Raw genomic sequence first — 27,968 nt, forward strand, 5'->3', positions numbered from 1 at the left:
TATTTTCAAAACAAATCTGGAACATAATCAGCACGTGCGCTTTGCTATTCTTTCTCTCTGCTTCTTAGCTGGGGAGTCAGATTTGGAAGCAGAGTCTGCAGCTCTAGCACCATCCCCCACAGAGTTCCCGGGCAGCATGGCAGTGGCAGTGCTGCTGGAGCCAGTCCCTGGCAGAGGTTGGGGTCAAAGGCTTGGGCTGCTCCCCCAGGCCCTGAAATTGACAACCTCAATGGCTGCCTTATGTCTCTCAAGACTGGATCAGGGTTGTCTCAACTGTCAGTGCTGAGAACTAGCCAAACACTCCATCATTGTCTATCTTGGAGTGAGCCCAAGCCACGGGCTCAATAGCCTTCCTTGTTTTCTAGAATTGATCAATGTCAATTCAGCAATTGTGCCTCCTGGCATCCACACCAGAAGGTATCACCAGGACCTTCTGCCGTGATTCCCAGTGTGCTGGGAAAGCTACAAGTCTCCGCAAAGTCCCCTCCAACCTAGCAGCTGCTCCTAAGATCCCCATCAGAGATGGATCCGTTTGACGTGACCCTCTTTAATGCATACCCTTCTTGGTGAGCGGGGGTGGATTTTAAACTATCCATTCACCCAACAAATATCCATTTATTGAATACCCATTACTTTCAAGACTGTGCTGGGCCCTAGAAGTCTGTCTTTGCCTGTAAGGAGTTCACAGCCTAGTCAGTTATTAATCATTTGTAGAATCTCAATGTGTGGGAAAAAAGAAAGAGGGATAGATTTTGATAAGGGAGGAGAGGAAAGGAAGAAACCAATTACTAGGCCAGAGGGAAAAAATGGGGTGAGGGCAGCTCACCCAGAGAAGACACAAATTTGTCTGACTTCACCAGCTGCTCCTAAAACACGTCTGCACAGGCCCTTACGGTGGACAGACAGACAGACAGCAGTTGGAGCTACTTCCACAGTTCCAGAAGCACACTGTTGTAAACAGGTCGCAGAACTTCAAAAACACTCAGAAATCCCCATGTAGAAGAAAGCACATTGGTTTTTATTAGGCTCCAAGCTGCTAGGTACAATCTACTGAAATAAATTACTGAGGGCCGGCCCAGTTGTGCAGTGGTTAAGTTCGCACATTCCACATTCCACTTCAGCGATCCGGGGTTCGCCCGTTGGGATCCCGGGTGCAGACATGGCACCGCTTGGCAAGCCATGCTGTGGTAGGCGTCCCACGTATAAAGTAGAGGAAGATGGGCATGGATGTCAGCTCAGAGCCAGTCTTCCTCAGCAAAAAGAAGAGGATTGGCAGCAGATCTTAGCTCAGGGCTAATCTTCCTCAAAAAAGAAAAAAAAAGAAAGAAAGAAATTACTGAGAAAATCAGCCCTTTTCATGGTCTCATTTGCCCAAATTGCTTGCCTCTGTTCCCCCTCTCACATTTTGAGGTCAATTTCCCCTCAGCCATGACCCAGAGGAGTGAGACAACAGTTTCCAAGCCTCAAGATTCCTTGTTTATCACTTTACCTTTTTACCCTCTTGTTTGGCCAAAGTCCCTTCCAGGCCTCAAAGGCCCACTGAGGAAACCGGCAGCCCTCACAGGAGGCTGCCCCAGAAGCAGAGGCCATGGGCTCTTTGTGGGACCAGTAATGTGATTAGTCCCCCACCCCCTTACTTTCTGAAGACCAGTGAAGGGACCAGTGAGAGTGAGCGCTCTGGCTGCTGTCCAGACCCAGTTCGTTCCTGCATTTCTTCTGTGGAGTGTACCCCGCTCCATATAAATCTGTCAGCCCCCGAGGGAATCAAAGAAGCCACGTTTAAGGGAAGGATGAGAGCCTTGTCACTTGAAGTGTGACCCACAGACCAGTATCATGGGCACCACCTAGACGCTTATTAGAAATGTCGGATCTCAAGCCTCCTCTCACCCAAAACCAACTGAATCAGCATCTGCGCTTTTACTAGAACCTTAATCATCTCCCAACCCTCCCGATCCTTACCTGCCATCCTGGTGATTCGAAGACACCTCTGATGACAGCAGGATGTAAACAGCTCCACTCTGCTCCCTCCCCCGTCTCACACGCAACTCAAGGGCCACCTGCTCTGTGTGCTGTCTTTTCTATCTCCGTGTTGGAGCCACATTTCTTGGGGCTTCACCAAGAATGCCTCCTCCACCATTAATAGAGGGATGCTCTGTGTCATTGGTGACCAAGTCATTTACCAATCATCTTCGCACCTTTATTCATCAACCTCATGCTTCTGTAGCTCATGCCCTGTGTCCCTTACCCATCACACTATACACAATTGGTGGTGACATCAGTTCTCACCTAATAAACTCTGTGACTAAAAATATCCTTTTATCATTCATTTGCTGAATCCCTATGATGGGCCAAACCCTACGCTAGACACTTGCTCTCTAGCTAAGAGCTTATAGATCAGACTGTGCAGTTGTACCACGTAGCCCTTGTATTAGTCAGGGTTCTCCAGAGAAACAGAACCAACAGGATGTGAAGAGAGAGAGAGGAAGAGATTTATCATAAGGAATTGGCTCGTGTGATGATGGGGACTGGGAGACCCAGATCTGTAGTGCAAGCCAGCAGGCTTAAGACCAAGGAGTGCCGGTGGTACGGGTGGAGTGCAAAGGCACTCTGTTGGAGAATTCCCTACTACTCAGGGGAGGAGCATTCTTTTCGATCTATTTAGGCCTTCAACTGATTGGATGGGGCCCACCCACCTTATGGAGGGCCATCTGCTGTACTGATGAAAATGTTAATCTCATCCAAAAATCCCCAGAATAATGTTTGGCCAAATATCCAGACACCCCATAGCCAGTCAAGTTGGCATGTAAAATTAACCATCACAGCCCTTATTAGAAACTCATTTTAGGAGGGGAGGGAGTGGCACAAGTGTCACAAGGTGGGGGCACCAGAGCTGCAGCAAAGGTGATAGACATGTGTTGGTGAAGCCTCCTAACAAGGCCAACACTTTGGTTTTCTACAGTGTCCTTGGCCTGCCCTTTTCCCTTTACTGTGCCCTCATGGAGGACAGGTATCAGCAGGATATAATTCCACACAGAAGAGGACAGGCCAGACAGAAGCGACAAGAGTCTCTTTATCAGCCCTCCCTCCCCCCGGAGCCAGGCACCGCAGGCCCAGGCGCAGACGCCCTTCCCTCCACAGTCAGCTCCAGTTGGGAGTGTAATAAGCCTTCAGAATAGGTTTGGGTATTCCCAACTGAGGGTCATAGGTCAAGACTGAGAAAAGTATAAAGAGGCCACAAGTTAGAGAGCTGTCCGGGTGACCAGGTCAGTCCAGGACCACCCGAGAAATGTCAAGGAAGCTCTGAGCTAGACCAAAACAGCCGAGCTATCTAGACCGATCCAGCTCCTGGAAACGCCATGGAGTGGGGCCCACGCTGGGCTCGCACAGATTCGTTCCGATGAGAGTAAGCCAGCCACAGCCCGCTCTCCGTCCTCTCCCTCTTCTCTCTCACTCTCACCCCCAATCCTTGTCCTCAGAAATCTGACTTTTTTCCTCCTCCTTGGTGGTGTAATCTCTCTGGAGTCACTGGAAAAGCCACTGAACACCACTCCTCCACAGCCCCACCGCCACACCAGTTGCTGTGCGCCTCACTTCACAAGGACAGTGCTGGTCCAGGGAAGACTATTTCACGCCCCTCCATACATACAGAGTCCCACTGCCACCCGCACAAGGCTTCCAGGGGCACCGCCTCATTTTGTTTCTGTGCAATTAGCAGTGACAAGAGGGCCATCGTCTGATCTCTAATCCCCCTCTACCCTTGGCCTGTAACTTCCTGGTCTAGCAGAGACTCCAGCTCCAGCTACCCATAGTGTCCTTGACACTGGGGTACCTTAAACTGCTGAGCGCGCATGGGTTCCCAGAGAAAGACACGATGCTAGTATGTTAAGAGAGTTTGGTAAATGATCCCTTGACCTGTTAAAACAAATACCTGCATTATGGATGTGTTGGGGATACAAGAAAAGGTATTAAATTATAAATGTTTGTTACCTTTCCCTTCTCCCTACTCCCCCGACCCCTTCTGCTGAGGAGAGAAAGTGCCTTTGGCTCCTCAGCTTCCTCTCCTCCAAAGCCCAAAGGAGAGCACCGGTCAAGCCCCAGGCTTTCTTGTGTCGGCAGAGAGGAGACTAAACTATTTATAGAAGGTGTGCTGACGAAGAATGCAGGGTAGGGGCAAAGCTTCAAGGCCATGGTGGCTACGAAAAATACTGAGAAGAAGATGATTTTAAGAAGCAGTGCCGTGGTTTATCATTGCAATCCCCCTTTGGTGTCTTTATCTTTTACATAAGGTCAGAATGGTTTATAAGGACTTGTGGTTGTTAGCGTTGTGTGTTCTTGAACGTGAAACCACATTGAGACTCTACTACATGGCTCCCCACTTATTATATATTTTTTGCATTTTTTAAATCCTTTCAAATGCATAGGAATTCTACTAGATTAGTTTCACTTCACCAAAAACCTGACAGAAAAGCATCAGCAAAACCAAGAACAAGATTTCAAAGCCTCAGATTGTGAATCCATTGACCAGTTGACCTCAGGGCTGAGCATCGTACGAGGTCTCTTTCTAGCTTTGAGTGGCGGCCTGCGGGAAGCCAAAGCTCAGTGCATCCCTTGTCTGGCTATGAACCTCTCCTCACAGGACTGGGAGCCATGAACTTCGTGTCACTGATCGGCATCCCCAAAATTACGCTTTTATTTTTAGACGGTGTGAGGAAAATCAGTTGGGGGAAAATATGTGAGCAAGGACATAAAAGTGGTAGATGTTACCTTATACAAACTCTGAGACAATGCTTAACAATGAAGTAACAAGATGGTCTCACAGATATTCATTGCAGAAAGGATCCGAGAACCATTTTATCTCAAATTGTCATACATACATCCTCCTTTGATCATAATTAACCAGCAAGTCCTAATACTTCTTGACAGTTGTTGGGAAGTAAAAAATAAAGTTACCTGAAAAGAATCTCTATTCTGGTGGGGGATATTAGACAAAGATAAATGAAATAAATAAAGGAAAAAAACACAAATATGTAAAATTCTAGGATCCTGAATAACAAAGAGGCAGATGAGAAAATATAATCTAGGACAACAATCATGCACAAAAGGAGAAAATAGAGAAAAATAGCTGAATGTTCTCAAATTATCTTGTAATACTTTAAAAAAGAAGTTGAGAGCAGAAACACACACTCTAAATATTCACTTGGCCAGTTTATGTCACTATGCCCAGACAGTGTCAATAAAGGGCTATATTTAGAACCAATTTACTGCTGTTGTCTTTACAGCTCACATACTTCTTTTGGTTTACAACTAAGACATCCTGGCAGATTCTGGCATCCTCAAACGCACAATATTTTCTTGGTACCTTTGAAAAGCAAGTATAGGTAGAACATTAGTGGTTCATCATAATTCTCTGCAAAAGATAAGTTGCTCTGCAATGCACAGTTTATAAAGCTCCACTGCCGCAGACCCATTCATCACAGCTTCCTACTCGTAAAAATATAAGCTTGGTCTTACAACTTAAAATGAATCTAGATAAGCCTGAGACAAAATCAGAGAGTGAACTAAGAAGAAATGGTAGAATTTAAGTGATGAGAGACAACTTAGATGGCATTTAATCCAATCTAGATATAACAGTAATAATAACAACACAATAACCACAACTGTCGAGCGCTCAAGTATCATTTTTTTCCTGATTTACATGTTCATGGTAACAAAGTATGGAAAAAATAAAAAGTGTTTTCTCTAAGTACTTTTACATACCCGATGTAGAATTTTATCTCCTACTATCTAGACATTATAGCCTCAGTATTTTACCACATTCCTCAGTATTCTTTAAAAGCTTACTTTTTAAGGTTGCTCCATAACTGATTAGGACTAATCCCCAATTATTGAACATTTAGGTTGCATCGAACTGTTAGCTATTATAAACACTTTGGTAATGAATAGTCTTATATGTATACACTGCTGTGCATTTATATGACTACTCCTGGGGATACACTGCAGAAATAGCATTGCTCAGTCCGACAGACCCATGTTTAGGCATATGATCTATATCACCAAATGGCTTACCAGAAAATTCGAACTAGTTTGCATTTCCCCCAAAAGTTGTATGAGTGCCCACATCTTCACGTGCTCACCAACACTGGGTGTCATTCTCTTCATCTTTATAAATTCATAGGCCAAAGATTACATCTTGTTTAATTTGATTTTTTTTTACTCCCCTATTCCTTGGCTCTTTATTTATTTGTAAATTGTCTATATTCTTTATTTATTTTCTTCTGGATTAATTATTATTCTTATTGATTAGAAAGTACCCTTATGTATCAAAGATAATAACTTTCTTCAACCCTCACATATTGTGACCATTTTCCTGGGACATTTACCTTTCTTTCTCTTTTTAAAGTGAAAGATAGCAATCATTTTCTTGAAGGTTTCCTCCACTTGCTTTCATATTTTCAAAGTCCTTTTGTATTTTAAATATAGTAACCAATGATCTAAATACAATACACTGAATACTTCCTCTCTTCCCCTTTCCACTTACCATATACAAAATCCTTACATATGAAGTGGGCTCTGGGGCTGAGATTTCTCTTCTGTTTCACTTATTCCTGTGCTCGTGCTGTACTGTTTTCATTAGTATAACTTGATAATACATCTTAACATACATTAGCACAGTTATCCTGTCATTCTTTTTTAATTGTTAGCTGTTCTCACCAATTTAATTTTTAATATAACTGCTATGATCTGTCATGTTCCCAATTCAACAATCCTATTGGAATTATCTTAAACTCATTAAACTGGGAGGTCTAACATCTTTACAATATGGAGCTTCCCACCCAACACCATGAGCTGTTTTTCCATTTGTCTTCTTCTATGCATCTCAGCAAAGTGCTTTTTGTGCTTTTTTGCATAAAGGTTTTGCGTATTACCAGACACATTATAGTTTTTGTTATTGTTGTGAAAAGGATATTTTCCAACTAGTTACAGCTGTTACCTGATAGAACTTTTATCAGTCTAATAATTCTTTGGAAACTCTTGGCAGGAGCACACAGGTCCACGTTTGTCATCACCTAGTTGTCGAATTTCCTTAGTGACTATTTCTAGACCAGGAGAGGAGAGAGCTGTTACATACAGACGGCCCCGTTCCTGTGTGTGTGTGTCAGATATGACCAAAAAGATAAAATTTACAGAATGCTACCCAGATATTAAGTTTTTCTCCATACATTACCTCATCTGATATTTACAAAACCTATCTAAAGCGAGTGGGGTACTCTATTGTAATCGAGTTATTATTAGCCTCATCTTAAAATGAGGAAACTGACATTCAGATGTGACTCACTGGCCTGAAGAACTTGATAAAAATGCAAACTTCTAGGCCCCACCCCACACGGGTTTCTTCAGAATCTTGGAGAGGGCGTGTGGAACCAGGGAATCTGTGTTTTTAATTAGCTCCCTCTGGTGGCTGCCGTGAAACATTGCAATCACTCAGTCAAAATCAAGGCTAAAATTTAGTTTCTGCCTCATAATCAGGTATTTACTCCATCACACCTCAATGGCAGCTTAATTATCGTGAGTTTCTAGTGATGTACGAATATGACTGAAGAGGCTGGCTTGGTTTTTTTTAAGTATGTCTTTATACAGGGATCCTGCGAGAAGCATGCTCTGGTTTGCGGACCACAAGCCTCCACATGCAGTCTTCATTTATAACTCAGTCACTTCTTCCCAAAGTCTTAATTAAGAGACAGCTCCCCTGTGCCCTGTGGGTAATGCCAGGGGGCCTGGCTCCTGTGTTTGCACAGCCACAATGAACCTCAGGACACCTTGGCAGTGCTCCTGCCCTACCGTCCTTGGGGTCTGGCAGCCCTGCAGCTGGTGAAAGCTGCCTGGAAAAGTGGAAGAGTGCCCTGAGCACAGATCCCACCACCAGAGACACGTTTCCACAGCATCCCCTCACAGCAAGTAGGCCTGCTGTAGTGTAGGATGTCACTGCTGGTGACCCCACCCTGCCATCTCATGTCCAGAAATGCTCACAGTGACCCTTTGGGAAATGCTGATGACTCATCTACAGAAAACAGCCACCTCGGAGGAAATCTTTACTTTGATTGAAGTTTAATGTACTTTTCAGTCACTCAGTCAATATTCATGGAACTACATGCCAGGCCCATGCTAGACTCTGGGACATGAGAATAAGTAAGACAGAGCACTTTACAGCCCAATGGGCAAGTAGGCATGGAAACGGGCTTAAAGTACGTGGGCACAGGGGAGTTATAGAAGTAAGTTTTCCAGGTTACGGGAGTTTTCCAGGCTGACAAGTATAGGAAAAGCATTCTAGAATTTCTTTTCCAGAATTCCAGTGGGAACAGCTTGAACAAGGCATCACGAGTATAAGAGATTCCAAAAAGTGTGGATTATAGAAGGAAAAAAAATAAAAGTGGGCTGGAAAAGTAAACCAGGCTCCAGACTACAAGGGCTTTGTACTTTCTTGAAAGGTATTTGAATTTTATCTTGGAGAGCCATGGCTGCCAGAACTCTGGTGGCAGTGGGGAAGGAAGCACAGAAGATGGAGCCAGGAGAACAGATGCCAATTAGGGGTCTTTCGCAACTGACAAGGTTGGAGCGTGAGGGGCTACAGGGGAGCAGCTACAAGGATGGCAAAGAGGAGTCAGATTCTAGAGATATTGGCAGGTAGAACTGGCAGGATGTAGAGACCAAACGAATGTTGAGGAAGGAAGGGTGAGGCTGAGCAAGACTCTGAAATTCCAGGATGTGAGTGTCTTGGATCATGACTGTCTTGGTTTGGCCTCATCCCCAGTCAGTTCCAAGAGTCCTGGAAATGAGCAAGCTCCTCCCCGTCCCTCCTCCTTCCTCTCCTCCTCCTTTTCCATCATCAGACAAGTACTGACAAGGGCAGAGCTTTCCTGAACACTCACCCCACACCCAGAACCAGGGCAACTTCATTCCAGCAAACTCTGTTGCCAAAAGTATTGTTATTTAAGAAGCCATTTTCTCCGTGATGTACTTTACATTTGTGTAAACTTTGGTGTACAAAATTTCCATATACGATCTCCTTTGCTCCTCAAAGACACTTCACTTACCAATAAGAAAATTGAGATTTAAGGAAACTGTGGTTTGCTCAAAGTCCCAGAGTTCGTTCACAGTGAGTCCAGGGCTCTAACCAGTCCTTCCACCTTAAATCCGGGAGGTTACAACTTGATATAACTACAAACCAAACTCTCTGTCACAATAGGCAAACCTAAAGGATAAAAGAAATATGACCAGGGATGGAAGATGCATGGCAGATACACATTACCCTATTCAAATGGGGTGCTGCTTATTGTAGGATGAATACACAGTCCTAACAAAAGAAAGCCCTCAGCTCAGAGTCCTAATAGATTCTTAGGAAGCTCAGTCTTTGTTCTAAGGAAACAGTACCTTGTTCCAAATAAGAGACTTCTCCAAACAAGTGTTATTTCACACACACAGTCTGCTGCTCAGGAAAGAAGAGGCATTATTTTCAAAGAAGGGAAATGAACTGGCTGAGGCGAGCTGTGTAGATGGGCGAAAAGGGTTTCAAGCCACGTCAAAAGGAATGTGTATCTTGGAAGGATGGAACCCCTCCAGGAAGGAATTTACCACCTTTCATATTTATGAAAATGTATTTACTTCTAGTTTCATACTGTTTTCTAACTTATTTTAATTTGAGAGGCATCTCATCTCAGATGCTTCTAAGTTGGTCCCTTATAGAACATACATGCACAGTTATGAGGCTTAAACCAGGTCACAAACACACATAAGCAGCTCCTAAGAGTGGACACTGGAGCTCGGTGAGTCACTGTCCCAGGTGGTGCCTTCCAGAAAGGAAGACGAGCAGGGGACAAGGGTCAGTTAAGAGAGGGAAAAGGTCAGCGGATGCGGCTGAAGGTGTCCAGTCAGCACCACGATGAGGGTCAGACTGCAAGTTTTCATGTAAGTTCTCCATTTTTTGCAGCCCCCAGGCATAGACAAGCTGCTGTGGTGATTACCCCTGACTTTTAAACAGCTTAGAAAGAGTTTTTTATGCCCCTTTAGGATAAACATGATTTGTTCATTTTCCAGGTGAGAGAGACAGTTACTGAATCGCCCAACATCTCACCAAATAAGTGGCTAAGTATGAACTTAAATTCAGACATGGAGAAAAATTATCTGAACCTTGAAGATGAGGCCAAGAGCATGCAACTGTCCTTTCAACGTCATGCTGGGGTGTTTAACACCCTCCCCCCAAGGACTAATAATCTAGGGAAATACATCTTTCTCTGGTTCTGCTATTAACTAAAAGCTTAGACTTTCTGAAGTTGCTTATTAACTTGTGAATCTTGTTGGGGAGAGATGCAAATAATTCCCGTTAGTAGAAAAGAGAACCCAAAGGCTCTCTTTTCCAAAGGACAACAAGCAGTTTTCTATTGAACCTAGCCGTCTTATTCTGACATTTTGCTTTTAAAGTACCTATAAATGCCCAGCTCCTCAAAATGCTCTTTGAACAAGATTTACCATCTTACCGGCTCTCTCATGAATGAGTTAACGCGTCTTTGACATGTCTTCATCCTATATTTGCAATGAAAGCCATGTTTTTAACTTCCTTAAAATTCTACTTCTTGCCTTATCTATAGTCTGGTGTTTCCTCCTCCATAAGAGCGCCTTTAGGGTATACACCCACACACCTAGTCAGGTCTGCCTCATCCAACCTGCCAAATCGAGTACCCTTGACGAGAGTGCCCAGAGAGCTGGCGAGGTGCTGGGAATGGAAGGGCGATGGAGCCTCTGTCATCACTGACCTCGCATTTCCACCACTCCGGCTCTCAGGATTCATCACATACTCGTCATACAGATTCAAAAGACTGCTCCTGGCAGATGAGATGGCCAGCTCACCACCCAACAAGGAAGGGGCTTTCAGCCCTGTTCCTCATGCTGCTGATGGGCGGGACTGGGAAGGGCTGAGCTGGCTTACACAGAATGACCAACACTTCCCCATCCAAGTTTGCGAATGACACACAGTTTTGTGAGGTGACAGAACTGCCAAGGCGAATAGGCGCAGGTCCTGCCTGGGACATTTTCTGTCTTGGTGAAATGGACTGAGCCTCAAGAGACCAAACCCACGACTGACATCACTAGCACCTCACTCCAACTCGGGAAATCAACCACTCCAATCTCTACGAAGAAGAAACACAAGGAGGCAAGTAGTTTAATGGATTTGGAGAAGAAGGCCTTCATTTCACACACTTAACAGGTCACTGACAACTTTTCACACTTTATTGAGGGAACCATCTGAGCCATTAGCAGGTCATTTGACCCACTCTCTTTAAAACCTCGCTAAGCTCAGAAAACAACTCTAATAGCTCCGAGAACAGACAGCGCGCTCTGGGACTTTACCTGACTACTGTCTGCCAGGCAGGTTGGCTGGCTGCAGGCGCTTCCCAGCAGTTAGACTCTTGCCAGAGAGCTTCAGGCTCCGCACATGTTGAAGGCCTTCCTTCTGCCTGAGTTGCCCCTGTGCTCCGTTTCTGTACCGTGCATTCAGCATCTACCACACATGCTGCGTTCTGTTCCGGGTATGGGGTGTGGAGATTCTGTCCTCAAGGGTCCTCCTGTCCAGTGGGAAATGTAAGACACAGATCTAAATAGCTATCGTTCAGGGTAGAAAGTGACTGGTAATTCACAAATACGATGAATTTTTGCTCCAGTTAATGTGCACTGAGTATACAGCGGCGAGCAAGACAGACTAGTCTGCCCTCTTAGGCACTTATTGAAGGAGGGAAACCAACAGTTGTTCAGCACCCACTTTGGGCCAGACTTGGTGCCAGCATTTTCTCATTTAATTTCATCCTCCTGAGGACTCTCTTTAGTAGGTGATCTTATCCCCATTTTTAATAAACAAGAAAAGAGGGGCTCAGAGCTGTTAGGTGACTTTCCAGAGGTCACTCCAACAAAGATAAGATTCGAATGCAAAACCATTTGACTTAAAAGATCCTGCTCTTTCAACCTCACTACATTTACTATCAGCATTTTAGGGCATACCTTCCTTCTGTGCTGTTGTGACTGATTCATTTCCAAATTGAGCAACCTCACAGGACACAGGTTGGCAAACCATAAGCATCCACTACTAGTTCAAGATAAGGACACACAAAGCCATTTGTACCTCCTACAATGTGTGGTTAGTGCCGGGATCTGTCTCTGGTTGTCCTTTGATGTGCTCTGGCATCAACTGTGTGATCGGCTTATCTTCCTTCCGATAAAATGGGAGAATAAAAGAGCAGATAAGAGGGAATAAAAGTGATACCCAGAGATAGAGACACAGCTCTGCCCCTTCCTTTAGGAGTCCTCCAGCCGGGCTGGGCCCACACACAGACAGAGTAGACAGCCACCACACAGCAAAGCTGAACGCCAACATGGCTTCCACCCAAAAAACGTCATTCTCCCTCCACCCAACATTTTGCCTTAACCCAAGGAAATTATTTTAATTCCTCCTCTTTCACTTTCTTTGGGAAAAAGTAGAATTCAGGACTTTCATAGCTCAACAAAGCCTTCAGAATAAAATCTAAATTAGTGAGTTATGGCAGCCGGCCCTGCCTACCCACCTCTTCTGTACCATCTCCCCCAGTGCACCCTGGGTAACTTTGAACCATCCTTTGTCTTGCCCCCAGTGTACCCTGGGTAACTCTTAGCCACCTTTAGGACTCAGCTCAGACATCTCCTCCAGAAAGCCTTCTCTGACCATGCTTCAGCAGTAAATGTGTGCACTCGCAGTAGTGTCCCTGATGTGTGTTCCCACGCATCACCCCCCCCCAGTGCACACATGCATGTGCACATAAGCATGCACGCACAGTAATGCTCCTACTTTGGGCTCCCACACCCCACCACGCTGCCCCAGCAAAGCATTTACTACATTGCTTCATGCCCAGGCTTTGCCAGTAAACCCCTCTTCTCCACGCTCCATGAAGGAAGAATTGCATCTGGCCTTTCTACTCCTAGCACTGAGCACAGTCCGGGAACCCAATAAACCCTCGAGGAAGGGAAGGAGAGAGAGAAGAGAGGCTGTGCCCAGGCTCTCAGCCCACAGCCCAACCTTCCTGAGCTGGCGGTCACCTCAGGCCTGGTAAAATTCCCTGGAATCAAAGCTGCCAAGAGAGAAAAGGGCGAGGCCTGAGGAAAAGCAGGCTGGAGGGAATGGTTGTTCTCTGAGAAAACCCAAGCAAGAGCTTCAAGGCTCCAGCAACAAAGGTCAAAGCCATTGCTTCAGAATATTTGCAGTGCCCAGTGGGGCCGCAAGGATGGCCTGGCTTCTAATGCTCTAATGCTCGCCTCACAGATGGCCCTGGGCCTGCGGGTCGTGGGACGATCCAAGGGGGTCTCAGGAACAGCTGCCCTGACCTGCATGTGCTGGGCTCGCTAGGCAGGAAATTCCATGTTGTAATAGCTGGATTTCTTCCCTTCATTCCTGATCTGTGACTAGGGAGTGAATTGGTCATTAAAGAAACCATTTAGGCAGATTTTGGGAACATCTGACTGGGCTGAAGTGTTCAGGAAGGGGAGAAGATAACAGACAAAGCTCTGGGCCACGCGGCCTCACCTTCATTTCCATTACTAGCCTGACTTATGAAAGGGAGTAAAAATGTTTCAACGCCCCTCTTCTGTCACCACCGTCACCAGGGTTGGAGAGAGCTGGGTTCACCCAGCTTAAAAACACACATAGAAAAGCTCATCTGAGCGGCTGCAGTCACGTTATCAAGCTGAACACACGTTGATCTGAGCAGATTAGAGAAATTGTTCCCAGTGTCTCGGGAGGGAGTGCTTTAAACGAGGGCTTTTCAAGAACAAGCCACTAGGAAGTACTTTGCATACATGTAGCCCGTGAACCTGAGGACAAATAAAAGTAAAATCAGGCCTGAATCAGCAGCTCTGAGCAGCAGACTGGAGAATTCAGCCGGCATATGTCAGAGATACGGTTATAAAAGGTCGCTATTCAATTTATCTTTCATTTCCTGCACAACAAATAGCCGGAGGAATCAAAAATCATCTTTACATTGCATTTGCACATTTTTTAATCCACTAGGAAAAATCACATTCTCCTTCTTTACTTCCTTTTCCCCAAAAAGAGATTAAATTTTTTTGAAAATTTAAATTTGCTCTTTCCATTCACCAAGAGAATTGTATTCCTCTTGCGTTCGATCTGTTCGATCTCAGTTTAGTTTCAAGTTGAGATTTTATTTCATTTCCAGACATGTACAGAGTGGTTGGTATCCTTCTGTTACTCCTCACTTTTGGACACAATTGCCTGGGAAAGTGGTAAGCCTGCTGGGTAACTCGAACTCTCTACTTTTCAATGTAAATACACCCTTTCGGGATGTGAAACCAAACCCACGGAACATCTCCTTCTGCAACTAAGGTTCGAAACCGGAATGAGGCAGTTGAGCACAAAAATATTTACTAAAAACAACTTTTTAAAATAAATGTTAAGCCCTTCTCATTTCATTATTATTTCATTATTAGCTTTGGCTTATAGACTATAAAATATAAGGTGGGTTAATATACTTTGTTTTCAGGGTTTTATTAACATTTTGAAGACAGAAAAAAAGCAGAGATTTCTAACAGAGAAGTTGCATACACAATTCTATATCCTGAAAGGTGGCTCAAATCAAAGAAAAGAAGAAAATAACCTAAGCAAGAAAGGGTCCAGAATCCTTTTCCTTCAGTAGCTTGATATAGGGCAGAATGAGGATCAATGAGCAGCCTACAGAGGGCCCTAGTGGTGACAATAATATCCATCTGAGTTGAGAAATTTGGACTTGACTCAGCCCATCTGCTCTCAGCCCAAGGTTGTCTCTCATTTGGAAATCACACTGTCAACTTGGTTTAGAATATACCCGGGTGAGGCATATGCTTATCTCTGCTGCCCAGGGAGAGGTTGGCATGGAGAAATGCAAAGGCTCCTGATTGAAGCTTCCATTTATGGACTCTCCTCTTCTCTTCTCCCCTAGTTACTGTGACAGTGGGAGGCAAGCAACACTTGCTCGGACTGTATGACACCGCAGGACAGGTACATTTTTATTATCTTGATTCATTAGGGGTTTGGGGGGGAGGAGAAGGATCCATTCGGCTGGGCATATGGGGACTAACAGTACAGACATTCTCTCTTCAAATCATTTAGGGCAAATTTATTGTCTTTCTAAATGACAATCGAAATATTCTTAATATTTTTAAAATATTTCTAATTACAAAAGACTAAGTCATTACATGATTCAAGGTATTGATAGGCAAATAATGACTCATTCACTGGTTGATGATTATCAATAACCAAGATAACATATTTGGCCAACAGTTTCAATTTCTTCCCACCCATCCCAATTCCAGATCCTAGATTACTGAGTCAATTTCATAAATTTTAGTTTCACCCATTAGTTTTTTTCACACTGTATTCTTTGCCCACCTCTTATTTGAATTGCCTAACAAGCTGTGGAAACGTCCAGAAAGAGACAGAGGACAGGGAATAGAGGGTAGGAAAAAGATGGATTAAGTGTTAGAAGGAAGAAAAGCCAGGATCCTGGATGTTTTCCAAAATTGAGGGTCAACCCCTTAATAACTAGAGATTGACTTGAAATTCTCTAAGATTCTTGAAATATTCTCACTCTGTCAGAAATGTTTCTTCAGGTTGGAGAACCTGGCCAACCAATAACGTGAGGCAATGGACCAGAACCCTCAACGTTTCATCAGTCGGCACACGCTCCACTTGGGGGGAAAAGCCGCCCTGCCTTTCTTTCTCTGTACACCACATTCCACTAGGACAAGTTTCCAATGTTACAAGTTCATGGGTTGGCGGGGAAGTGGTTAAGCAGTTGATGGCTGTGGCCCAATTTCTTTGAGAGAGCTTTTGTTACCATATGTCCTGGGTCATTTATTTAGGTCAAAATCAGCAGGTTGTTCAGTCTGTCCAAATTCGTACATCTTAAGTCCTTTGGACTGAACATTTGACCATGCTCTGTCCCACTGCGAATTTCCTGGTAATTGTTATTTGTAGTTATGCATTTGTCTAGGGCTTTTCTCACTATTATCTGAAGATATGTCTTTTTGCTCAACCTGAAAGCTCTATGCTAGAAAAAATAACAACAATAAATGGAATTCCCTTTGGGATTTCTTTGTGCATTTGCAAGAACCACTGAATAAATATCTGCAGGCTGGTATTGGACAGACCAAACAGTGGAGAACTTGGCAAGTCTAGCACCAGACTCAAGGCTCCTAAGAGCGCTCAGTTTCCTCTTACTGGTAGATGGCTCTTTTGGCCAGCTACTCTCAGGAACTGGGGAGCAGAGGAAATCTCTGACATCAATACCAAGACACATGACTACGAAAGGATGCCCCTAGATGCCCAAATGGGAAAATCGGATTGGCTCCTCCAAGCTAATGCTCATGCTTCACTCCCCTCCACCAGAAAGCATCCCAGCAATAGAGGTACACTGCTCTTTGGGCTGGAATTGCCTAGTCTCATTCCATCACATGGTCATTTGATGCCCCCACTCATCAGGACTCACAGCCTGAAAGAGAGAGGAGTTTACACCCTTCTCCTCCATAGTCAGAGTCTATGAATATAATTCAGTTTGAAAAGTGCAACACAGCAAGGACTACTGCCTGACTCTGAAACCTCTCTCTGTTTCCCTTGCCTTCTCTAGAAGCCCTCTGTGCCCCTCATGCCCATCCAGGCTTCCCCTCTTCTACAGCAATCCACGACAATTGTGCTTCTGTGCCTTAATTGCCCCCAGAACAACCTCTTCAGGCCTCTATTTAATTTCAAATCCAATAAAACTGCTTAAAAGCTCCTGTAGAGCTTAATTATTCTTTCCCACTGCTCTGTCCTTTTCAGAAAAAATTCTAAATTATACTAGTATAGGAGTTGAAGTTCTAAGACAATGTAAAACTACCTTTAAACTCTAAATTGAAGAAAGCAGAATGACCCAAACCTCCGACATGGAAGAAGGTGATGCGCACTAAGAAAGTATAACAACAAATGGGTTATTGATATTCCTTCAGCCTTTCACTTTAGTAATTTCCACCAACTGCTTTGAAAGCTCCGAGGTGGACAAGGTTCATAAGGCAGCATAAAGCATGGGGAAATGAAATCAGAACACATCTTAAGCTTCCTTCTAGGACTAAAATTCTATGATTAGGACCTTAAAGAGACGACTTCAAGAATGCCTACAAGAACTGGAGTAATTAAGCAAAACTATATGAGGGTAGACCAAGGGAGACCTTTCAGCAGTAAAGTATTGTTAAATATTGAAATTAGTTACACTAAAGGATGACATGTAACTCGTTTTGTAGAACAGTCATTCTCAAACTTGAGCAGGTGTCAGAATCACCTCTAGGGCTTGTTAAAACTCAGCCACTGGGCCCCACCACCTCTGAAGTTTCTGATTCTACATGCCTGGGACAGCACCCAAGAATCTGCATTTCTAACAGGTTTCCTGGTAATGCTGCTGCTGGTCTGTATGCCGTACTTTGAGAACCACTCATCTAGAACCTTGCCACTCAAAGTTCGGTCCACTGACCAGCAGCATTGGCATCCCCAAGGACCTTGTTGGAAATGCAGAATCTCAGGCCCCATCCCCAGCCTACTGAATCTGAAAATTCATTTTAAGATCTCCAGATGATTCGTATGCACGTTAAAATGTGAGAATCTCTACTCTAAAAGTCCTTGGGGACTGAAGCATTGTCCCTAGTGCAGGAGGATGCAGTGGAGAATAGCCATTGTCCGAGGTGATTCCCATGGTTCTACAATGCTGCCAACCAGGCTTTGTAAAAATTTAATTTAGAAGCATTGTCCCAAAATTCCATTCCCAGCCACAGGTAGGACAATCCAGCCTCTTCAGTTCTATTCTAGCAAATGTTGCTGAGGTCACATGGCTGAGGAACATCTATAACTAATTCAAAAATGCTCATTTGGCCAGAGTTATTAACAAGAAAGAGAGGTGATCTCAAAACCAACTGATTAATCCCTGAACCACAAAAAGGAAATAAGTCTCTGAACCCGGATATAGAGTTCCATTTTGCCGTGAAGAATTAGATTTTCTCACATGAATAAACCAACGAGCAGTGCCCCTTGTCTTTATCTTGAGCTAACTGTGGGTCAGAGTCAATGAAAACAACCTCAAGAAGCACATGTGTTCTGAAAGTTCAGGGGATAGGAACTCATTATTTCTACCCTCAAAGTCAGCCCCAGACAAAATCACTTGACCTTGTTCCCTCCACTTTGCCACACTCAGTGGCCTCTGGCACCGAGGCAGCCCCACCAGCCCCGCCTGAGACCCACTCCCGGCTTTTCACAAGCCAGCCAAGCATTTGCTAAAGACAGTCTGTAATGAAGCCACATGCATACGCTGCCAGCACATGGCAGCTGCTATTAAACATCAGCTCCCTCCCCAAACCCCTGAAACAAATTAATATTTGAACCTCGAGTTGGGGCCTTTGAAGACAAAGAGTCTTCAGAACTCTGGTTCATCGGTTAGGTAGAATTCCAAACATCAGTTTAGGCAATGAAGTGAGGAGTTTTTCGCAGGGTATCTCCGCATGTCACCCCTCAGCTCACACTGGGGAGGCAATAAGGCCAGGCCTGGAAGCCAAATCTATTTAGCTCGTGCCAACTCATGCTGCACGGCACACGCCCCTCGTAGTGCTTTACTGAAAGTCTCTCGGAAAGGGATTTCTAGAGCTCAGATCCTTGGCTCCGCTACACAGAGTCCCAGAGCTGACTTTTCCATGACGTACATGCAGGCCAGTTTGTTTAGAGCGCGTCATGAGAGACCAGGCGAGAGCAGCATGCTGGGGCGGGGCTGCTGCAGCAAAGCCTGGGCGTTCGCTGGCTGAGGAACGCCAAACTGTGAGAGGGGTCTCTCCCAGGTCATGGCTCAGAGCCAGGCATCCCACCGTCCTGCCACTGGCCACCTAGAGTGGGGCCAGCCACGGCACTAAGACGTCTTGCCTCCTTCTCTCAGTGGACCGTCACTTATACGAACAATGTGGGCAAAGCCCCGCTCAGATCGTGGCCTCTCAGGCAGAACTCCAAGATGAACATATCTCAAAGGCAACATTTGCAAAAGTGGCAGTTAGCGGCACTGCCAGGGAAGAAAGAGAATCTCCTGGGTCAGGAGCCTGGTTTCTCAGCCAGGTCAACCGCCAAGTTCTCTACACACACACTCTATGGGGCTGTCTGCATGTGGGAAAGCACAGAATAGTGTCTGTCACCGAGAAACCACAGCCCACAGCAGCTCAGCTGTCACCAGTGACCGTGGGAGTGGGGAGCAGGAAACCCATCAGAAACACCCCTTCCTCAGCCAGAGCTGCATGCTACACATCCTTACCCAGCCCTGATTTCTGAAGACCCTCTTATGGCAAGGGCTGAAGAGTCATGCAACCAGGCAGGAAGGCAAGGACAGCTGGGGTTTGCTAATGGCAACCCAGGGTCCACATGGAAGGACGCCAGCCTTCCCTTTGCCATTGGCTGACCCAATGGGGCCCTCTGGAGCACAGATTCTGACATCAGCCCTCTATGGAAAGTTAGCCTAAAACCTCAGAACAAATGTTTTTCCTCAATGAACAACTCAAGCTTTCTTGCTCACATGTATCTTAATATGGTTTTAGAAGTGTGCAAATTGGGGGGTTAGGAAGAGGTCTTCCCACATGACAAGTTATTATAAGTTTAGGACACGATCTCACTTCTCCCCAAATTACAAAAAATGGATTCAGAGGTGCCATCCGAGTATGCAAATCCTCAGGCTCTCATTGCTACTCAGTTTAGAAAACGTTCATTTCAGATTCAGCCCCGGGATCCAATATGGTCGACTCAGTGCAGCAGGACCTGCAGCTGCTGTTGACGTGGGATGGAGGACAGACCCTTAACCACTAAAGACACTGTCCTAAGTGGGTTACAAACATTAACACATTTTATTCTCATAGCAACCCTATGAAGGCGGCACTATTATCAACTTCATTTTACAGATAAGGAAACTGAGGCAAAGAGAACTTACCCCAGGTCACACGGTAGTCCCAGGCAGGGCAGGGAGTTGAACCAGGAGGATGGTCTCCCCAGCCCAAGCTCTTAAACACTATGCTGCGCTCCCGCCCTATGTGTGTTGCCCACCTTTTCCAAACCAAGCCTGCCAGATATGAATGTATTCATGGGAAAATATGAAAATGAGACTTGTGCGGAAAATCTGGGAGAAGTATCACTCCTAAGAGGACTTGGAAGCAGAATTCTATTTCCAACTTAATGTGGGTATGGGGTGGGGTGGGGTGGAGGGGGAGCTTAATGCAACTCTCCTTGCCACTCAAAGTGTGATCCCTGGACCAGCGCATCAGCATCACTTGGAAACTTGTTAGAAATGCAAATTCTCGCACTTCATCCCACACCTGTGCTGAACGAGAATCTCCACCTTAACAAGATCTGCAGGTGATTCAAACGTACGTAAAGCCTGAGGAGGGCTGGGCTAATGGTCTCACTGACTCACCACCTGCCATCAGGGTGCGGCAGCTCCGGACACATTTAGAACCCAGGTGTTTGGCCCATCTGATGCTAAGGCTGTCCCCGAACTTTTCTTTTTTTAATAGTCACCCATAGTCATCCCAGAATACCAGATTTCCCTTCACACCAAATGACCTCCTGCCTTCGGAGTGAAGTTGGGTGGAAGGCACTCAAAAGTCTACCTGGCCCAAACCTCACCCTCCCTTTTACTCCCACCCCGACCCCCACCCCAGCCTCTTCGCCCACTTTAGCCCTCCAAAGCCCCATTCCAGTAGCTCTTTTAGATTAAAACATTGTCTCTTCAAGAGACACATGAGCACCTCTCTTCCGTTCTCAATTTCCACACCGGAAGGGGCCTCCAACAGCAGCCAGACCACCATCCACTCCTCAAGGCCCCTTTACATCATCGCAGCGTGTGATCATCCAACCTGGGCTCAGAACATGTTCCCCTGCAAAAAGTCACTTAAGTTGTCAGCTGGGACCAATTCAACTCCCCAACATCCCGCTGCCCAGCCCTCAGTCCCGAGAGGACACCGCCTTTTACCAACCCTGGACCCACTGCCGTGTTTCATAACTGCAGCCACTGGCAAACAGGGGCTGAAGGAACCGGGCCAGCCCAGGTGTGAGCCTTCTTTAAAGGTATGTTTGCTCTGTAATCTGGATTAAATCAATCTGTCTAGACTTCGGTTTCTTAAACTATAAAACTGGCTGAGGGGAAAGGGAAGCACCGTAACCCGTGGTCCTGAGACTTGAGCTGCAACAGAGTCACCTGGAGGGCTTGTTAAGCCCCAGATGGTGCAGCCCCTCCCCCAGAGCCTCAGCTCCGGGAGGGCTGGGCAGGCCGAGATTGTACCTTCCTAAAAAACGCCCAGGGATGCCAGTGCTGCTGGTCTCGGACTGCACTCTGGGAGCCACTGCACTAACTGATCACTAAGACCTCATCCAGCCTTGAAATTGTATTTTTCCAATTCAGTCAAGTACCTATTCTAGATTATTCTATCTTCAGAGATCACAAAGAACAAGAGAAACTTCACCTGTCTCACTTCCACATAAATCAAATTGTTTCCCACGTCTTCATTTTCTTTCCCTCAGCTGGATTGCCAATTCTTATTCACCCTGTGTCGTTCATGTAGCACGTTTAACAGTGCTAGACAGTCAGTAGGCAATTAATAAACCTTTTTGAACGGAATTACACAGTAGTTCTAAGGTTTCCACAGAAGAGGGATCCAGAATAAAGGGCAGGATAAAACCCAGTGAAGGACTCCAGCAGAAGCCACCGAGGGGAGGGCCTTGGCTACCTGCCAGGAGGATAAATGATCTAAAACCAACCTCTCACCTCTTACCTATAGTCAATCCAGCCACCAATGGTCTTCCGAACCTTTCCCTAATGTAAGCAGAATTCTTTTGATAGCTTCTGGGCAAAGAATCACATAAACATGATCCTTTCAGACTCCCGGTTATCTGCTCCCACCTCATCTAATTGTGACATGTTGTGTTTTGGGTTTTGGCTTTGAGGTTTTAAACATACAGTGTCTGCTGCCATCTGGTGGTAATTTCTAGCAGCTGCAAGCCATGAAATAGACACTATATCCCAAGGTCTAACTTTTCTTAGATCCCTGTGGTAAAGTATGAGTCTGTATTAAGATTCCTGGATAACTGAATTTTCAAGAAAATGCTTAATCTGTCACTTAAAGTTCTGAGCTGAAGCAAATAGCGTGGTTACACTTAATTGCTAGAGCTGGATCAAACTAAGTACCCCATCCTGGTATTTAATAGCTCTGCAACATTGGTCCATGACTAAACTTCTCTAAACCTTAACTTCCTCCTCTGTGAAATGCGGATGTCGATGGTACACCTTTGCAGTGCTATTATGAGGATTCAGCTAGATAATGCATGTGAGTGCCTGCAACAATGCCTGGGGGCGGTGACAAGCCCTTAATACATCCTCAGTTGATGGTGAAGAAAATGATGATGCAAATCAGTTGTTCTCAACTCCATGCCAACCCCAGACCAATGAAATCAGAATGCCCAGACGCCCAGGCCCACTCCCCAGAGATTCTGATTTCGTTGGTCCAGAGTAGAAGAGGGTAGTAGAGGCAGGTAGTTGGCTAGCAGGGCATCAGGATGGTCTTAGAGCTCCCCCAGGTGATTCTAATGAAAACTGCTGCAGTCAACGACCCACAGGAAAGCCATTTGTTCATCTGCAGGTCACTGCAGACCCGGTGTGATTCAATCAGTCAACGGCATTTATGGAATATTTGCTGTGGACAGAGTATAAATGGGGCATGAAAAAAACAACATGGTCCCTGCTCCATTTACGACAATCCAGATGGGAGGATGAAGTGGCAGAGGGCAGGTGATGTCATGAACAGTTGCAGACTGTGGCCTGGGAAGGAGTGTTCTTAGATCGTGGGCCTCACAGCTACTCTCAGAGAGAAAGGAAGGAGGCAGAGAGACCATGCGAGAGAAGGTTTGGTGTTCAGGGCTAGTTGTGTAAAGAGGAGGAGAGGTAGTGACAAGAGATGAGCTGTCCCCTTCCCCACCGCCTGCCCCCACCCCTGCCACTGACACACACACACAGACATGGGCACAACTCAGCTGAGATCCAACCAGTAGGCCTGGCCCAATTGCCCAGTATGACCAGTGTTTATTCAGCAATGCACCCAACTCCCAATTATTTGCTTTAATAGAAATGTGGTCAATGAACCACAATAACTGATTTTTTTTTATTCTTTTTGTTTATTTTTTAGAATTTTCAGATTTTTCAGCATCCTTGCCATCTTGCATTGCATTTTGTTTAAGTAGCTAACAACTTTTGCTAGGGTTTTAAAGGCATTAGCAGCAGCAGGAGCAGCAGCCGTGTGTGCTGAGCCCCTGAGCGCCGGGCTCCTGGGGGAGCTGAGGATGGGTCAGCGCAGACAGAGATGACCGCACTCGACATTCTGAGGGCCTTCCTCCCGGTCACATGTGTACTTGTATGTGGGCACCCCCTTCTTCAAAAGACATTAACAGAGACAACAGAAATATAGTGAAGTTGATAATTTTAAAATATCCATGACATATTACATTTAAAAAACAAGTGGCACAACAGTATGAACTATATAATCAACTTATCTTTTTTAAACTAAATGAATGTCTATTATATATGTAAATAAATATAAAATATTTGGAAGGGTACTGTTAAAGAGTGGCTCCCTCTGGGAAGAGAGGAGAAACTATTAGAGATCATGTGGGGGATGAAAACAAAATCTCACATCTACTCTACGTACTTCTGTAATGTTTGAACTTTTGCAATGAGCTTATGTGAGTTTTATGACTGTTTTAACTGTTGGAAAGAGTAGTCGAGATCCTAACAAATGAATTGATACGTTGCCCATGTCTATGTACACATATATGTGATAAGTGTGAACATAGAGGTTTGGTCGCACCTATGCATGTATGATACGTGTGTAGTGTGTATACATATATGAACTATGTGTGGTGTGTATGAACATGTATGCCATATTGTAGTGTATGAGGACATGTATGTCCACATAGTACATACATATATAGAATAAGTATACACACATACACATAAAATTACTTTTGGCTTATGCATTACTAAATTCTACGAAAATATGTATCATCTTCTCATGAAACAGCAGATTTTATCTGGGAACCTCTTAAAACATTTTACACACAATAAAAGGTACTTGCTTACATTTTTTCCAAAGTAGATCCAATGTCTTACTTTGTTTTTGTCACCTCCCATTAAAACAGCATCTTCATAAACATCTTATGTAACCAGGAACTCTTCAACCAGAGCATTTCCAGTCTAAAAAGGCTTTGGGGAGAAAATAATTAATCTGGCATTTTATTTATTAAGCTACACTGTGGCCTTTAGGTTGACTTAGAAACAAATCCCAAATTCTTAGCTCTAAACCCTCACACAGTACATTTCGTCAAATATTGTACTGACTGACTTGGCAACAACTCTTAGCTTTGCATTTTGGTTAACTTATTCTAAATTAAATTTGAATGCAATTTTTAAAATTGTATAGGGAGAGAATCTCGGTGCCTCAGCCAATGGCCCACTAGTTTAGATCCATATTCTGTATTACATGATTCCAATGTGTAATAATCCTTCTTCAATTACATACATTAAATGGGTGACCTTTATGTATGTAAATTCTCTCACTAAAGCTGTTAAAAAAATTTTTAAGTTTATTTTAAAAGGGAGTAATTTATAATCTCTATACAAAAAAAAAAAGTGTTTTCCTGACGGATGGCTCCTTTATTTCTAGTAACATAGGGAACCACCAGATTCCAGGGAGGGGGGAGGAACGAGGTCACAGAGCGCTGCGGCGGATTCTTGTCTGTGTCGCTCCCTAGAAACACCCTGGACCCACCTGCCGCAGGCTGAACCAACTGCTCTTTCCACAGGAGGACTACAACCAGCTAAGACCGCTCTCCTACCCCAACACCGACGTGTTTTTGATCTGCTTCTCTGTTGTAAATCCTGCCTCTTACCACAACGTCCAGGAGGAGTGGGTTCCGGAGCTGAAGGACTGCATGCCTCACGTGCCTTACGTCCTCATAGGGACCCAGGTTAAAGGCGGACGGTGGCAAGGGTGGCAAGGGTGGCAAGGGTGGGGCGGGTGGGGCGGCGAAAAGGAAAGACCCTTTAGGTTTCTCAGAAACGTCCGGTTCTACCAAACACTTTAGAAGAGTGTCTCAGATATATCAATCCTATGAACAGCCGTTCTTAAGACCTGCATGATTATTTAGCCCATAGTTGAAAAGATAATAGAGCTATTTAACATGAAGCGGGAAGTTTTGATGTGACCTTTAAAAATTACTTTCTCATATAAATAACAAGAAAACAAAAAAAAAATTACTTTCTCAGCTTTTTATTTTTAAATAACAAAGTAAGTTTTGAAATATACACCCTCCTCCAGCGCTGAGGCAGAGGAATGAGGTGAGGAAGTCAATTACACTTATCACCTAATATTTTTTATATCTAAAATCTACAATTGTTTGAAAGTCACAAAATAGGTGTGAATGTCAAAATGACCCCAGTAATCAGAATGGGCGTATTATGACAAGAAGTCCTTAGTCACACTCCTGGAGAAAGAAGACAGAAATCCACTGCTCCCTGTTCCCTTTAAGCCTCTGGGTCTTTTAGATCTTAGAAAAGAAGTTAAAACAGATCTACCAGATAAAAGAACCTGAGATTGTAAAAGCTTTTCAAGTGTTTTGAAAGCTCATAAAGTTCCATAGTTTGAATTTCCAACAGCAAGCAATTGTAGAAATGTATTAAAGATTGTTGCAACTTTGTATGGTCTTAAATAGATTTTGTTCTTTACTATGTTGAAACCCAAATTACTATCCCAAAGACGTAGAAATGCAATAATACTGAAGGGCCTTATTGTTATCTATTTCACACGCTGCTGTTTCTCATTTTACATTTCACTTGACAAGGAGAAATTTTTTTTTTTTAAGATTTCTTTTTTTTTCCTTTCTCTCCAACCCCCCCGCCCCCAGTACATAGTTGTATATTCTTTGTTGTGGGTCCTTCTAGTTGTGGCATGTGGGATGCTGCCTCAGCGTGGTTTGATGAGCAGTGCCATGTCCACGCCCAGGATTCGAACCAATGAAACACTGGGCCGCCTGCAGCAGAGCGCGCGAACTTAACCACTTGGCCACGGGACCAGCCCCCAAGGAGAAATTTTTTTAAAAACATAAAAGAAAAAAAATATTGCCTAGAGAAGATATGGACAGATAATTAACACATCCATAAATCAGAGTACAGTTAATGCTTCTTCTGTGAAAGATAAGTATTTGTTTGTTTCAATGAAGTCTTTTGCCTTAATTCCAGATGATAACGTTTCACCATATTGATGGGGTCCAGATCTCTGCTGCCAAAATATGTGAAAGGACGTGCAAACATCTTTGTGTGATCTGAGCCTGTTTTATAACAGAGGGGCACTAGGTTGAACAATGCAGCCTAAAAATAAAACAACACACCAGTTAGTAAACTTGAGCAGTGTGCTTATAAATGGGACCCTAATAGATGAATATATTGGCTTTTCTTTAAAACACAAGCCTTTATGTGCCCACATTCACACCCATTCACGGGTTCACATACACAGTGAGATTTTTAAAGCAACTAAAATATTTAATTATCAAACCTAATCCAAACGTGTATACCATTTCCGTAGTAGTTCTACCTTTGAAAAGAACATTTTTACCTTGGAAATTCCTCTTTAGGATTTCCCTTCAGAGCCTGCAGCACAGTCGTTAGACGTCCTAGCAGGTGGCAAGTCTTCATCCTTTCAAGGGTGAAGATTTGCTTTGGAAAAGTATCTCCCCCACAACCCTCCCCAAAAAAGATGCATTTAGAGCCAGGAAATGAACTATTAAATAATGAGTGATATAATTCAGGATCAAATGAGTCCTGGCAGTAAGGTAACAAGATTGATTATCTTGTATGTCTTCTATAAGTAGGGTCTGGAAATAAATAGGAAATTTCACAAACATCTGAGACAGCCACAGCATCCCTGGAGTAAGTCCTCAGCTCCCAGGGTAGTTTCTTTGAAGGAGAAAGTGCAGGGAAAGCCTGATGTTTGCACTTTTTTAGATATAATATGGTCACCGTACGTGCTTCCTTAAAGAAAATTCAGCAACTTCGTAGATGTTAATTTCACGGGGGGGAATATCTCTATAATGTTACAGTTTAAAATATCTGGTAAGGCCTGAAAAAATAAATGAGTTTGTCACACGTGTGTTTTTTGCCAGATTGATCTCCGCGATGACCCCAAAACCTTGGCCCGTTTGCTGTACATGAAAGAGAAACCTCTCACCTACGAGCACGGTGTGAAGCTCGCTAAAGCGGTACAGTCGGGTTTGAATTTAATTCCAAACGTGTGCTGAGAGAAGAGGGTGATGTGTGCTTTGGAACGGGGGCACTGCATAGGCTTTTGCTGTAAAGTACAATGTGTTCAGAATCTTCTCTCTGCTTTATATTCTCCCCTCTGTCCTAGGCAGGCTGGAAGGGACCGTTTGGCCAGCATTCTTGTCAGCCACCATTGTCTGCTTTTCATTAAGAAAGAAACTTGGTGAATTTAAACAGCCGAAGCACTTATCATTAGACTTAGCAACCTCTAGAATAATCCAATTGCCATATTTCGGATGAATACAGGGAGTTGATACATATACATTTGTAAATCTCACTGCTTATTATCAGTGTAACTCATTTAAATGACCCCATAAAAGGCATTTTGTAGTTTTCTTGGGAGAAACTTAGATTAGCATCTGGCAGAGTTATATTTGTTCTATATTTCTCACCATATAATGAATAGCCACTTAGAGAGGCTGCTTATGTTACAAACAGCATCTAGAAGAACAACATATACCAAAAGGTAAGTAGTTGGAGAATCCAAGTGGCTAC

The 27,968-nt window shown here is 44.3% G+C and overlaps 2 protein-coding genes and 1 long non-coding RNA gene across 3 annotated transcripts in view; 1 reads left to right on the forward strand and 2 right to left on the reverse strand.

Moving 5' to 3' along the window:
• The window catches only part of WDR89 (WD repeat domain 89), a 432,803-nt gene that overhangs the window by 117,515 nt on the left and 287,320 nt on the right, over nt 1-27,968 (reverse strand). The gene's annotated exons all lie outside the window — the stretch shown is intronic.
• The window catches only part of RHOJ (ras homolog family member J), an 83,542-nt gene that overhangs the window by 46,453 nt on the left and 9,121 nt on the right, over nt 1-27,968 (forward strand). Inside the window, exons 2-4 of the mRNA XM_001498673.6 lie at nt 15,009-15,067; nt 24,962-25,126; nt 27,317-27,412. Coding sequence (XP_001498723.2) covers nt 15,009-15,067; nt 24,962-25,126; nt 27,317-27,412 — 320 coding nt within the window. The remainder of the gene's footprint in view (nt 1-15,008; nt 15,068-24,961; nt 25,127-27,316; nt 27,413-27,968) is intronic.
• On the reverse strand, nt 23,259-24,820 carry LOC111770297 (uncharacterized). Its single transcript, XR_002803470.2, has 3 exons — nt 24,679-24,820; nt 24,240-24,362; nt 23,259-23,532 (listed from the first exon to the last, which is right to left on the reverse strand). It is a non-coding gene; the product is annotated as an uncharacterized lncRNA (long non-coding RNA).

This window comes from Equus caballus, chromosome 24 (genome assembly GCF_041296265.1).
Source record: "Equus caballus isolate H_3958 breed thoroughbred chromosome 24, TB-T2T, whole genome shotgun sequence".
Lineage (NCBI taxonomy): Eukaryota > Metazoa > Chordata > Mammalia > Perissodactyla > Equidae > Equus > Equus caballus.